This window comes from Octodon degus, unplaced genomic scaffold, assembly GCF_000260255.1.
Source record: "Octodon degus isolate 3935 unplaced genomic scaffold, OctDeg1.0 scaffold00050, whole genome shotgun sequence".
Classification (NCBI taxonomy): domain Eukaryota; kingdom Metazoa; phylum Chordata; class Mammalia; order Rodentia; family Octodontidae; genus Octodon; species Octodon degus.
In genome coordinates this window covers 13,505,411-13,518,900 of record NW_004524626.1, presented here as the reverse complement: position 1 = coordinate 13,518,900, position 13,490 = coordinate 13,505,411, and the positions used below count along the sequence as shown (strand labels likewise).

At 35.5% G+C, this 13,490-nt stretch overlaps 2 protein-coding genes across 2 annotated transcripts in view; one reads left to right on the top strand and one right to left on the bottom strand.

Annotated features, from left to right (window-relative positions):
- Positions 1–13,490, top strand: part of LOC101563650 (zinc finger protein 699) — a 959,136-nt gene that overhangs the window by 285,502 nt on the left and 660,144 nt on the right. The gene's annotated exons all lie outside the window — the stretch shown is intronic.
- LOC101571209 (olfactory receptor 7E24-like) lies at positions 7,210–8,151 on the bottom strand. Its single transcript, XM_004633030.1, has one exon. It carries the CDS (start codon positions 8,038–8,040, stop codon positions 7,210–7,212), a length of 831 nt encoding a protein of 276 aa, XP_004633087.1. The 5' UTR covers positions 8,041–8,151.

Sequence of the window (13,490 nt, the reverse complement as noted above, 5' to 3'; positions counted from 1 at the left end):
ACCTTAGCACCAGGTCCAGATCTATGAAGTTCGGATTCCTCCAGGTGGGTGTTGTTTGGATCTGGCTGCTGTGCTCCACTTCTTTCTGCCACAGGCATTAGAGTTGAACCCTTTCTGTCTCTCTGGCAAGAAGTTCTGCTCCTGAATCAGCTGGGTGGGTCTTGCTTCTAGCCTCTTTGCAGGGAGTTCTCCTGAAGGGTTCTATGCTGGGCCTGCAGCCTGGGTCAAATGAGGATCCGCGGGCCCCGGGTCATCTCACTCACTCGGTGGGCCAGGGTTCTGGGTCTGTTCAGGATCTTGCGGCCCCAGGGTCATCTCACTCACTCTCCGGGCCTGCACTCTGAGTCTATTCAGGATCCCGCAGCCCGGGTCATCTCATTCACTTGCTGGGCCTGCACTGTATCATATCAGTATTTTTGAAGATAAGAGGTTTCCAATCCTTGCTTCCCATGAAGACATGAATTCCATGTCTTCATGCCGTACCGATCTGAACTAGTTCCCTCTTGCTTTTACTTTCTTTTTTAAAAAAATTTTATTGAGAAAGAAACAGCAATGAAATTGTTTCAAAACAGGTTAGTAGGACAGTTACAATAATTAAATACATTGCGTATTGTTGTCTTCGTAGGAGTTATTCAGAGTACGAGATGTAGATATGATATCTTCTCTAAACACTATCAGTACAAATCTTTCTTCTCATTTAACTAAGAGAAAGTAGCTGTACAGCTATCCTGTTATATATTTATATATAAATATTTTTGTTTTCACTACAAAATGGTCCTTCACTTATATCCCCTTTTGTTTAGTTTTGTCAGAGATGGTTTTGAATTCAATCAGTCAGAAGGTGTATATTCACTTTTCAGGCCAGCCTTCAAAAATAGCTCTCACTTGTGACAAACCAATTTTTCCTAGATATCTTTTATCATTTGTGTCTGTATTATACACACATTAAAGAAGTCAACTGAATATGTTGAAGACCAGGAATATTAGTAATAATAAATCCAGTAAAATACAGCATAGTCTTTTCAGAAAAATACAAGAATAGCAACAGCTTTCCCCATTAAATAGAAAAGCTTCTTCTTATATCATTTGATCAATTCTTTATGACTGTATCTTATAATCCAGGAAATTACTTTGAAGGTAACAATAAGTAATGTACTAATCATTGTTAGTTTACTAGCTTGGTTTTAAAAGTCTGTATCATAGTTTATACTTGTTTTTTTTTCCTCTCTTTTGAAAAATATCAGCCTTCCTATTTTAGTAAAAAAAATCCAATTCTAATTAAGAAATATTAAAATTATACAAATGTGGGAAGCCATTAACTGGCATCCATTTTATAATAGTGTCAGCCATTTTCTTAAGTTTCTATTCCCTTGCTGAGTTAAGTTTCTGGTCCTTCCCACCTTGCCCATTCCCCGTGAATCACGTGCTATGCCCCAGGGGTGGGACCTCCCCCGTTGCCTAGATACCTGCTGACGTCAAGAGCTGAGACTTCCTCATTCCTACACTCCCTATATATACCCACACCTCCCCTGAATGAGACTTGATCAGAATCCTGTCTTGTCTCTATTTCTCGTGTCTCCTGTCCTTTGTCCCCTCCTCCATTCCCCGCTCCTCTCCCAGTTGACCTTCATTGACTGACCTGCTGGACGGGACATACAAATATACTTACTTCAATATAAAACAGTAGGAAAGACTCCTTTGATTTAAGTATTCAAAGCATCCTGAGTGCTAGGACTGCTTGGCCTGAGCACGAAATCAAAGTTTATTGTTCATAATTACATACTGTTGTCATGTACCAGTTATCTTCTGGGGTTAGAGTCATCTTCTAAGCATTTCATCATTCACCCCATTTATTACTTTTCTGTGTATGAATTTAACTCCTTATTCAAATTTTATTATTTTTTAAAAATTGCAACATAGACTATTTTTTGTTGGTTTTGATGCATTTCAAATTTATAGTTGCATTCTCTTAATGAATAGAATGATTTGTTCTAATGGTGTTTGTAAATAGGATCACAAGTCAGCATCTTGTACAGCAATTAACCACTAAGAAGAATATATGCAGTGTATTATTTGTTGAAACTGTACTTCCGATTTGATTTGAAACTGTCTCATTGCTATCTGTTTATCAATAAAACTTTGAAAAAAATTTTTAAATATAGTCATCAACTCAAGTACTCAGTGAGACTACAGACCCAATAAGTGGCGTAGTGTACACTGCATCTGTCAATTATTAAAAATTAGTAAATACTAAGCAATTGTTTTCAATTTTCTAATTTTATGCAGGGAGTTCACATCAAGATTTTTAATCTCAATTTTATTCTGTATGCATTAGCAGTCTGTGAATATTATTTAACTGCTTTTCAGATTATAAATCCTGATATATGTATATAAAAGTTAGCAACAAGAAAAGCCCAAAGTCCAGATTTGATTTCAAACCTAGACATAAATTTCAGTTCTCTTGTTCCTGCCACCAGAATAAAACTAAAGTTTGTCAGGCACCACTCTGCCTGATCTTTTATTCTTTAATTATTAAAATTACATTAACTTAATTATTAAAAATGTAATCATGAAAATTACAGGAAATTATATAAACACAGTTCATCTGTTTATTCATCTATAAAATGGAGATAATCATGTTTTCACACTTTTTATTGGTTATACAGATTAATTAGAACCATTATGACTAATTTGAACATTCCTTGTGCATTTTTAATTTCCCATCACCTCTCTTGCCCACTTCTCCCCTAACTGTTTTACAAGATTATTGCAAAAAAGATCATTTTAAAATTCTCTAAAATTGCATACACTAGTGGTTGTGAGACTTCTTTTTTTTCTTTCTCAGACTTCTTAATGATTATTATTTCAAAGTATTCAAACAACTATGAACAATTTGAACTGTATTGGGTCCTCAAATTGAAACCAACTTTTAGGGCCGGCCAAACAACTCAGCGGATCATAGAGCCTGCAAGCAGGTGGAGAGGGCGGGAGTTTGATCCCCACCTGCCATGCTGGATCCACCCTGCCGCCTACCCCAAGACACACTGAGACTGTAATTAAAACTGAGGATGGTGGCGTGCGCCTGTAATCCAGGCAATTGGGAAGCTGTAAACAGGAGAATCAGTACAAGTCCGATCTAGCAGTGAGTCCATGAACACCCTTTAGACCATTCCCTAAAATACAGAAAAAGAAAAAATGAAACTTACTTTTATAAAGATACTTGTATGTTACTATTAGGATTATAATTTCAAAAACAGCTACTATCTGTGGTAAAATTTAAACATATAATACTGTTGCTGCACCACAAATATTTAATGGAGATTTAAAATATTCTTCCATTTACTTTATAAATAGTTTTCTCTTTTTGTACCTATGAAATTTGAGGCCTGAATATCTTTGTATGATTCCCTTCTCCTCTCTACCTGTCTTCCATAAGTTACTACTTCAAGAATCTACTTAGCTAAAAAGAAAAAAATACAATCTGATGAATAGATTTTTTCCACTATTTCCATGTTGGTGTTGATTTATGTATCCATAATGAGCTCTGTGCAAAACTTATTAAAATGAACATAAAGCTTATTTAGGGCCTGGTGAGATAGTTCAGTGATCTAAGTCGCCTGCTTAGGCAAGCTTAAGTTTAGATCTCCAGTACCACACATTGCTCTAGCCCCACCCCAGGGCAGACTGAACAAGCCACAAAAAAAAAAAGAAAAAGAAAAAAGAAAAAAAGAAAAAGAAAAAGAAAACTCTCATCAGTTCATCTAACTTGTCTGTAATGTAACAATTACTGTTCCTGTAAGTAATAATAACATGTGCTTACTCATAAGTGAGATAAATCAAACTTGCATGTGTAAACTTTATATTGTGCCCTAGTATAAGAACTTGAAAAAGTAAATAAAACCAGAAAGCTACAACAGCTGCTATGAAGTGGAAAAAAATTGTTAAGTGGAAGGAACAACTTGAATGAGGGAAAGGACAAAATAAAGAAACAAGGAAGGAAATATATATATATATATATATATATATATATATACACAACATACCATGGATAATTGTACTGCTGATTTCTATTGGTCTAATGAGGGAAAGGACAAAATAAAGAAACAAGGAAGGAAATATATATATATATATATATATATATATATATATATATATATACACAACATACCATGGATAGATGTACTGCTGATTTCTATTGGTCTATTGAAGGGAACATTTAATGCTTAAATTATTTTTTTCTTCTTTTTAATTTTTTGAACAATTTTGTGTGCTTATATCTGGGAATCTTAACAACTAATTTGAAGACAACAATATGCAATACAACAACCATTGTTGAAACCCTATCACTTTGCTTAGTGGAATTCTGCATCACTTCTAATTTTCTTTCTCTTTAAAAAATAAAAAATATAAAAATTTTTAAAAGATTCTGTGTGGTGTGTGAATCTTTATTTTTACTACATTTTTAACTGACATACTACATTCACAGATGACATCATTGAACTCATTTTATTATTATTAAGATCCTGTCAAATTTCTTTCTTTAATTTTATTTTTTAAAGAGAATAAATAATAGTAAAAATGTTACAAATGATGCAGAATTTCACTAACAAAACAATAGGAATTCAACAATTCCTATAAACATTAGAAATTTTAACCTGTCATGTTGTTATGTTGCATATTTCTTGTGGGAATTAGAAACAACGTTTATGGAAAGCAAAGATGGAACAAGTTTTGTAGTTCATTCACCACAAGCAAGAACACACACTTCACATTGCTGACAGGGCAAGCATGGGATATTACAACTGCCCAATTGGCTATCAAAACATTCGTGCTTGTTCTCTTAATGAAGAAACTATAACTCCAAGAGTATTTCAAATGTCTGCGGCCTCCCTCTGCCATTCCTAGTTTTTGTTACTTTTCTGCTGTGTCCTGACCAATGAGCACAGAGCTCCAGGACAACCCTCCAAGCACAGTGAGCATTGAAGGGTCAGTTAACAGTCCTTATGGTTTGTCCAAATAAAAACTCAGTTAAGAGCTTCCAGATACAGCTATCAATGGAATAGGAGAACCAGGAATGAAGCCAACCTCACAATGATGAAGTGAGAGTCAGGTGAAATCTTATGCCTTTCCTTTCATTGAGACACACTGTCAAGTCTTATATCAATAAACCCATTGTCTATTTTAATAAACCACAGTGTCAAAATGTTTATAAAAGCCCACGCTTAGACTACATGGCACACACATTGTGGAGAAGGCAGTTATTGTCCCCATTCCCACGAAGGTGTAAGAGCACAGAGAGAGATTGGGACACTTTCAGTAAAGAATGATGCAAAACAAAAACATTCATTTTTCTTACTCCCATCACAGGCACAGTCTCCTTTACTAAAAGGGGATTAAATATTATTATCTATATGAGATGAAACTACTTGGCCCGTAGTCACATGAGAATTATCACTGAAATAGTGTCTTGTGATAAATTAGCTTATACATATTTCCATACTCTTTCCTTGTGGCGCGCATAGGAATCCTTCCAATAAAGATGCAGCAGATCCCACCCACTGTTCTAGACTGTCAGCTACCCAAACTCCCAATCTGAAGAGTGCAGTGAACCGGAATTTGCTTCCTGCAGTGATGGGGATTTGAAATGGCTTCACACATTGTCAACAGCACATCATGCTATGAAATTCCAATAAATATGCCCCTTGTCTTTCTTCAAAATGACTGATTTCCTCAAAATTATTATTTTTCAATTCTATTCTATGGTAGAAGTTACCAAAAAATGCAGAGTTCCTTCCTGTTCCGTGAAACAACGACAGAGTGAGACTTGAAGACAAAGCACCACCAGTTATCTATGACACAAAGAAGAAAAGGCCTGACATGTTGGGTGACCCGTAAAATAGTACCCTCTGTCATTACTGTATTGTTTTCCTTTACCTGCTCTCATTGATGACATTGAAGCAGCCCTAAGAAAACAACTTGAAGGAACACATTTTCCAGGATCATGGACTTGATATCAATGGAAAGTAAGTCCAGATTCAAGGGATGGGAAATATATTTTGGTAAGGATAGGTTTACCATGCAGACTCCAGGCATAACCAAGTACCAGTATTTCATGGTACACTTAGCCTAAATGTTGCACGCTGTTGTTTCCTTGACCACTAAGAGTGTCATACTTGTCTTCACGATGACAAAATAATGCATTTGACAGTCTTTCTTCTGCCAGTCATCTCACTCACAGTTAGTGGGTAATGGAGAATTTCTGCTGTGTAATAAAAAAGGAAATGAAGAATCAGTGTGTCTTCCCCAACCAGGAATCCAGTGAAGACTCAGCCCCTATCTAGAACTTTTGTTAATACCGAGTCAAGTAGGAGTTTCCTTGTGCAATCAAGTACCTTCCTCAGCAAATGCAAAGAAGAGACAGAGGCCTGTAGGCATCAAATAGAAAGTCTGTAGACACAGGGCAATCACTTACTATTGTATTACCTGGAAGGATCAAAGCCCAGACCTTTTAGTAAGCTAAAATGTTCCATCCATCTCAATCATTGAAGAATTTCTAATATTAATTATAGAAAGAAAAATATCAAAAAAGGAATATCTGCATAATTTTGGTACGTTTATGTATACAGGAAGATTATGCCTGCTACTCAATTGTTTTGTGGGTTTGTTAACCACTGAAAACAATTGGATTTTATTTACATTATTTATTTTGGGGAAATAAACCTTTTTGGGGTAGGGTACCTGGAATCAAACTCACAACTTCACACATGCCAGGCAGGTGCTGCACCACTGAGTTATACCCGCCCCAGCCATTAGCTATTTCTTCCATGTCATTAATTACATTATTGTTCCTCTCCAAGAATCATCACTGTGCAAAACCAAAAATGTTTATTTTCCAGAACTAAACATTTATTTTCATTTCAACCACACTGTATTCTTCCAGTCTCATGATCTTTTCTTCTGCCAGTATGAGATGACATATGCTGAGAAATTAAAGTATTGAACTACCAAAAACTGTCCAGAAGTTATACTTTACAGAACAAGATGTTTAGTATTGATGCCTCTTTCCAGGTATATTCCATTTGGTGGTCTCAGGTACTGATACTAGAATTTTCTTTCTTTTTTTTGTTGGAACTGGGGATTGAACTCAGGCCCTTGCACTTGCCAGGCAAGTGCATATTCTACTGAGCTATCTCCCCAGCCTCCAAGATACTAGAATTTTCTGCTGTACAGCCTTCTTAGGGCATTTTTAATGTCCTTATTCCTCAGACTGTAGATGAAGGGATTCATCATAGGGGTCACAATTGTGTACATTATTGAAGACACCACACTCTTTCTGGCAGAATGTGCTAGAGTGGATTCAAGGTACATCCCAATGCTTGTTCCATAAAATAAACATACAACTGACAAGTGAGATCCACAGGTGGAGAAAGCTTTATACTTCCCATCTGATGATGGGATTCTGAGAATGGAGGAAATAATTTTATAGTAAGATAACAATATTACCGAGATGGGGAAAAAACCAAATAGAATGCCAACAAAATAAGTGATTATGTGTTTGGTAAAGTTTTCATTGCAATCCATATTAAGAATTTGAGTAGGTTCACAGCAGAAACTGGATATTGAAACATCCTCAAAGTAAGTAAACCTTAAGACAATTAGATTATGCAGTTGTGAGTCCATAAGGCTAAATAAAAAAGACACAAAAACTAAGAAGATGCAGAAGCAAGGATTCATAGTGAGAGAATAATGCAGTGGTTGGCAGATGGCTACAAACCGATCATAAGCCATCACTGTCAGAAGCATGTAATCCATACACCCAAAAAGAATAAGCAGAGACATTTGTGTCAGGCAGCCCACATAGGAGATGACATTCTTGTGAGTTAGGATGTCCACAATCATCTTTGGAACTGTAGTGGAAATGAAGCAGATGTCAGCAAAAGACAGGCTGGAGAGGAAAAAGTACATGGGGGTGTGGAGTTGGGACTCTAAGCCAACAACCAGGATGATGAACAGGTTTCCAATCACTGTAATCATGTACATGGACAGGAAGAGCAAAAGGAGGATGGGTTGCAGATCAGGTTCCTCTGAGAGTTCTAAGAGGTGGAATTCTAACACATCTTTTAGATTCTGGATATCTGTATTGTTTGGACACCTGTTGAAACAAAAAAAGACAAGGAATAAGTAAATAGGTATCCAGCACACTATGTAGATTTTGTATGTACACAGTCATAAGTACAGAATTTCCTGCGTTATATACCTTAAGTAAAATTTTTCACTTCTACTGAACCATTCTTTCATAAGTCTTCCATTGTTTTTTCCATATTAGTCACCTTCTCTTGCACACACCCATTTTAGGGCTTCCATTGAGCAATGTTAGAAGACAATACTGGCAACAAGAAGTTCATGATCACATTAAAATACTGTATTTTAATAAAAAATGAGAATAAGTAGGAGCTTTCCTTCTCTTAGAAAATCCATTATGAAGGAAATCAACAAGCATTCAGATTTATAGTATTTCTATCAATGTCCAATGTTCCAAAATTAGAATACTAATAAAATTCCTACAAGACTTTATATTATTTCAATATTCCATTGATGCTGAGAGTTCATAGTCATAAAAAATACAAGATGTGATCCAAAACAGACGTACATTTTGACTGCTCTCACTGTGACATAATTTGGAGACAATGCAAAACAATAAAGCCCAGAGAAATGATTTAATATATCTGGCAGCTTTATCAGTTGTAATATGTTTGCAGGAATTACCTGTTTATAGAGTTATTTCATGAATATTTTAAAGGATTGTTTAATTGTATAGAATAGAGTTTTCTTGTCCCATTTATCAATGTTATTTATTTTAGAAAATATTAAATATACAGATACTCTGACCTAAAATCACAATCAGTTTGATCAGAATGTGTGCAAGTGAATTTCTTTTAAGTTCTTATCTACATCTGAAGAGAAGCATGGCTTAATTAGTAAATTTAGTACTAGGATAATTCTTTTACTATTTTTCTTCTCTCCATAAGTCACATGAAATAAATTTCCCCCCCAAAAAATCAATATAGTGTATAATTCCTTTCTGAAATAATCATACAATTAATCTGTTTGATATTAATGAACTACACGTGTTATCTCCATTACCAACTCTATCATTAAAACTACGTACCCTTTCTATTAATATGCACAAATATTCCCAAGGCCCAGATGGAAATAATTATTACAAAATAATTTAAGTAAAAATTGCATTTTACAGGGGCCTGGGAGATGGCTCAGTAGAATAAGCACTTCCCTAGCAAGCGCAAGGGTCTGAGTTCAATCCCTGGTTCTGCCAAAAAAAATTGCATTTTACACTGAAAATATTATTTTTATTTGACTCCTGTAGAAGGGACAATTCTCTAGGATGGGACTCAAGGAATAAACATGTGAGTCCCAAGCCATTGCTCTGCTAAAATATCCTCAATGTCTGTTTTCTCTACTCTCTGTTCATACTGCCTTGTGAAAATATAATAAGTTCCATTGCAAGAATATATGCGCCACATAATATAAATTTGGGAACTAATAAATATTTGATCTTTGTGGGGTTTTCTCCATGAAAGATTCCTATGTTTAAGACATAGTAAATTTGTTGATGAGTACAATCATTAAAGGGCACTGTAACCATCAAATAATGTGAAAACATTAATAGGTCTTAACCCAAGGCTTACATATAGGCTAGTGCTTCACTTTGGATCACTTTAAGTTGCAATTAAAATTAAATTATTGGGCCCATATTCATGACATATATTCAAAGAGCTATTTTTTTTTCTTGTCTGATGAATCAGTCATTAATGATAGGGATAAAAGTGCAGACAGGAAAGCATCAAAGATGTTGATGGCAGCCAACCAGTCACTGATTTGCACCCATTTTTAGTTTTGATATTTTCCCTGATCCAGAGATGGTAAAGGCTCTGCAGAATCAGAAATTAGTTGATTGTTCCTCTGCAAAATACACAGTATGTACTTTTTTTTTAATTTTTATTTTATTTATGAGAGAGAGAGAGAGAGAGAGAGAGAGAGAGAGAGAGAGAGAGAGAGAGAGGGGTGTGTGTGTGTGGCCAGCTCAGCCCACCAGGGGGCGGGACTGGCTGGCATGTGGTGCTGGGGGATTGAACCGCGGTCCCTGATGCTTTGCCAAGCTTGTTCTAAGTAGGTGCTTTAGACCACTGAGCCATCTCTCCAGCCCCCACAGTATGTACTTGTGCAAGAAAAATCCCATTTCATCTAAATAAATCAATAACTTCAGTTCACAACATATTTTCTTGAAAGGCCTGACGATTAACATTCTTTTTACTATGAGTAATATCTAATATTTTGCTCTAATTTCATGCATTCCTCAAGTATCAATCACATATGTAGCAGCCACTGCCTGTTCAATCCTTCCTCAGTACACTTGTCTGAAGTAGGGATCACCTCAGATGTCAATGCTGAGTCTCCTAGGTACTAGTACTAAGTATAGAAGTAATATGTTCATCCTACACAAGCTGTGTGCGTGTCCTGATGCATAGCAAACAGTGCCACAGGCCGTCTTCCCTCCACCCTCCCCCTCCCTCAGCACTTACTCATCTGCACTGTGGCTGGTATTGCTCATGATCACAGAGCATGGACCTGACACTCATCTATGGCAGGTATCAGGCGTGGATGCCAATTCAGTCCTCAGAACTGCTGTTATTGCATCTCTGATGGAAGCTTCTCAAATAGGGTAATCCATGGAGGAAGAGAGTCTTACAAAGTAAGTTTTAACAGAGACATGAAACTGAAGAGCTGTACGCCAGGGGTTATTGCTAACAATTATATGATCTCGGAAACTAAATGCACAGAGGTCATAATTAGGCAAATTGGTTGAGGTTGTCACAAACTCTTAGGACACAGTGATATTAATTGGGGAAGAACTTAAAAGAAAATGAACGTATCCAATTGTTTTAGGGCTCTTTCTCTATATAGCAGGAAGCATATTAATACTACGTTTCATCCATTTTTTAAAAAATCATTTGATATTTATTTGTATTTTATAAATAAATTTTAAAGAATAATTTATAATTTTCAAAGGTGTCAAGCAAGCAATTCAGTGATTTTTTTTTTTTTTTTTTTTTTTTGCGGAACCAGAGATTGAACTCAGGCACTTTCAGTGACATTAATTAAACTTATACTGTTGAACTGCCATTACCACTTCCAACTCCTGAAACTTTTCATATTCTAAAATTAAAGTGTCTACTCACTTAAAAATGTCTGTTCTTTCTAACCATAAAATTGGCTACCACAACTCTTTTATCAAAAAAGACAAGATTTAAAGCCTTTTTTCTTCAAAATCATTTTTATTTCTCCAGCCTGCCTTGAGCTCTTTCTCATCCCAAATTTTCAATTTCGACAAAGTGTACTTACCTATTTCTTATCTTTTTTTATTTTGTCCCTTTAAATTATTTCTATTTTGGTTTTCTCATATGACATTGCATTTAAACTTGTTGTCTCAGTTCTTTAATTAAACTGTTCTGTTGTGAATACTTTTAATTCCTTTACCACTGGCTATAGGTAAGGGATTCACCATCATATAATGACTGGGACCACAAAATACTTTCTGGAAGATTATGAGAGAGTTTAATCCAGGTGGAGTGGAAACAAGGAAGGCAAATACACATGCTTCATAGAAAGGATGATCTACCCATTGTGGATATGATAACTATTTGAAAAGCTGGACCAGTGTGGATGGACATAAAAACTTTAAGGGAAACTTCTAGAAATATCATTGCAACCAATATGATATATTCCGTGAATATATAAGAGTCACAGAATAGATCCTTGACATTTTATACATTGCTTTTCAAATCTCACTACCTTAAAATTAGTGTTTGTCCTAACAACGAGGACACAATAGTTCCATTAATCCTTCTTCCATTCTTCCTTCTCCTCAGGATCTTCTGAGTTGTTTTGTGTCTCTTTGGGTCCTGGTTAATGTCATGAATCACACACCACTCAACTGAATGATGATCAATGGAGGTCAAAGGCCTATGCTTGGGACTGAAGTGAATAAAATAGAATACAATAGCAGATAGAAATTTTCTGCTGCAGAAAATTATGGAAGGAAGATAAAGCAACAGGTTGCACAGCAGCCCACGGCCTTCAAACTGAGCAGATAGAAGGTGAGTATGATGATTTTCTCCTTATGATTTTGGATCTTTAGCAGCCAAATTCACATCACTCACGAGTTTCCTGTCCCTAAGAGTGACCTAAAATGAAAAGACAAAGAAATCACTGTAGTGGTCCATAAAGAATATGCACCCTCAATTTCAAGAAAATGTAAGGCATACTATATACTATCCCTTTTTATTCATGTTTTTTAAAAAATCCATTAGCCTTTATTTCACTCGTTTTCTTGTACTACAATCTAAAAAACAATATCTACTAGTACTATTTTTAAATGTAGACCTTGTGGATTATGTTTTAGGTTTTTATTGTCTTTTCAACACAGTTTCACTATGAACTTCAGGCTAGAATTGAACTCTAAGCAATTATCTTTCTTGAGCCTCCTAAGTGCTAGTATTACAATTATATATTACCACAGCTACCTGGTGGATTATTTATAATAAAATTTTTGAGTAACCACCATCATCATCCATCTACATATATTATCATCCCAAATTGACACTTTACACTCATTTGAAAAAGTTCAATTTTTTCACACAAATTCTTCTAATCACCATTATACCGTGAATCATGATGAGCTAATTTCATCAACTTGAAAACTTGTGTAACCAAAAAGTCAGTACTTAAAACTCTAGGTTTTGAGTTTGGCTACATTTTAGGATCTATATTCCAAGTGAATGTGAAAGGTCCTGTGATTAAACTTCCATCTTCTGGAGCATATTGAGGGAACTGCTGCTGTTTCTATTCCTCAGACATAGTTAAAAGGATTCAGCACAGGTATGAACACTGTGTCTGGTCGAGAGATCACTCAGCAGTTCCAAGGAGAACATTGTAGAGTAAAATCAAGGTATATTTCATTGCCTTTTCCAATAAAGAAGCAAACAATACATAGTAAGACCAACAGATTGAAAAGGCTTTATACATCCTACTTAATTATGAGATATTCAGAATAAAAATAGTGTTATAGTATGAAAAAATTTGTTTGAATTGGGAGAATGTCAAAAGAGTTTAGAAAGAAATGCATCACTATCTTATTGCAATGGCACAAAAATGGTCATTATTAAGAACTTGAGAAGGGTCACAGAAGAAATTATCCATTCATCTGTATACCCTTTTCATGTTAAGTTCTGTTATTTGAACATTATAGGTGTGTAAACTCAGCAAAATATTCTAAAAGGGTCCAGTAGCCCATAATAGTATTGGGTCTTCCGCTTAACTGGCAATGTCAGAAATTGTTGACCTGAGTCCCCCACAGCTCAACATAACAGCATGGCTTTATTTCTTATATTTCATTTTTATACTTTCCTTCT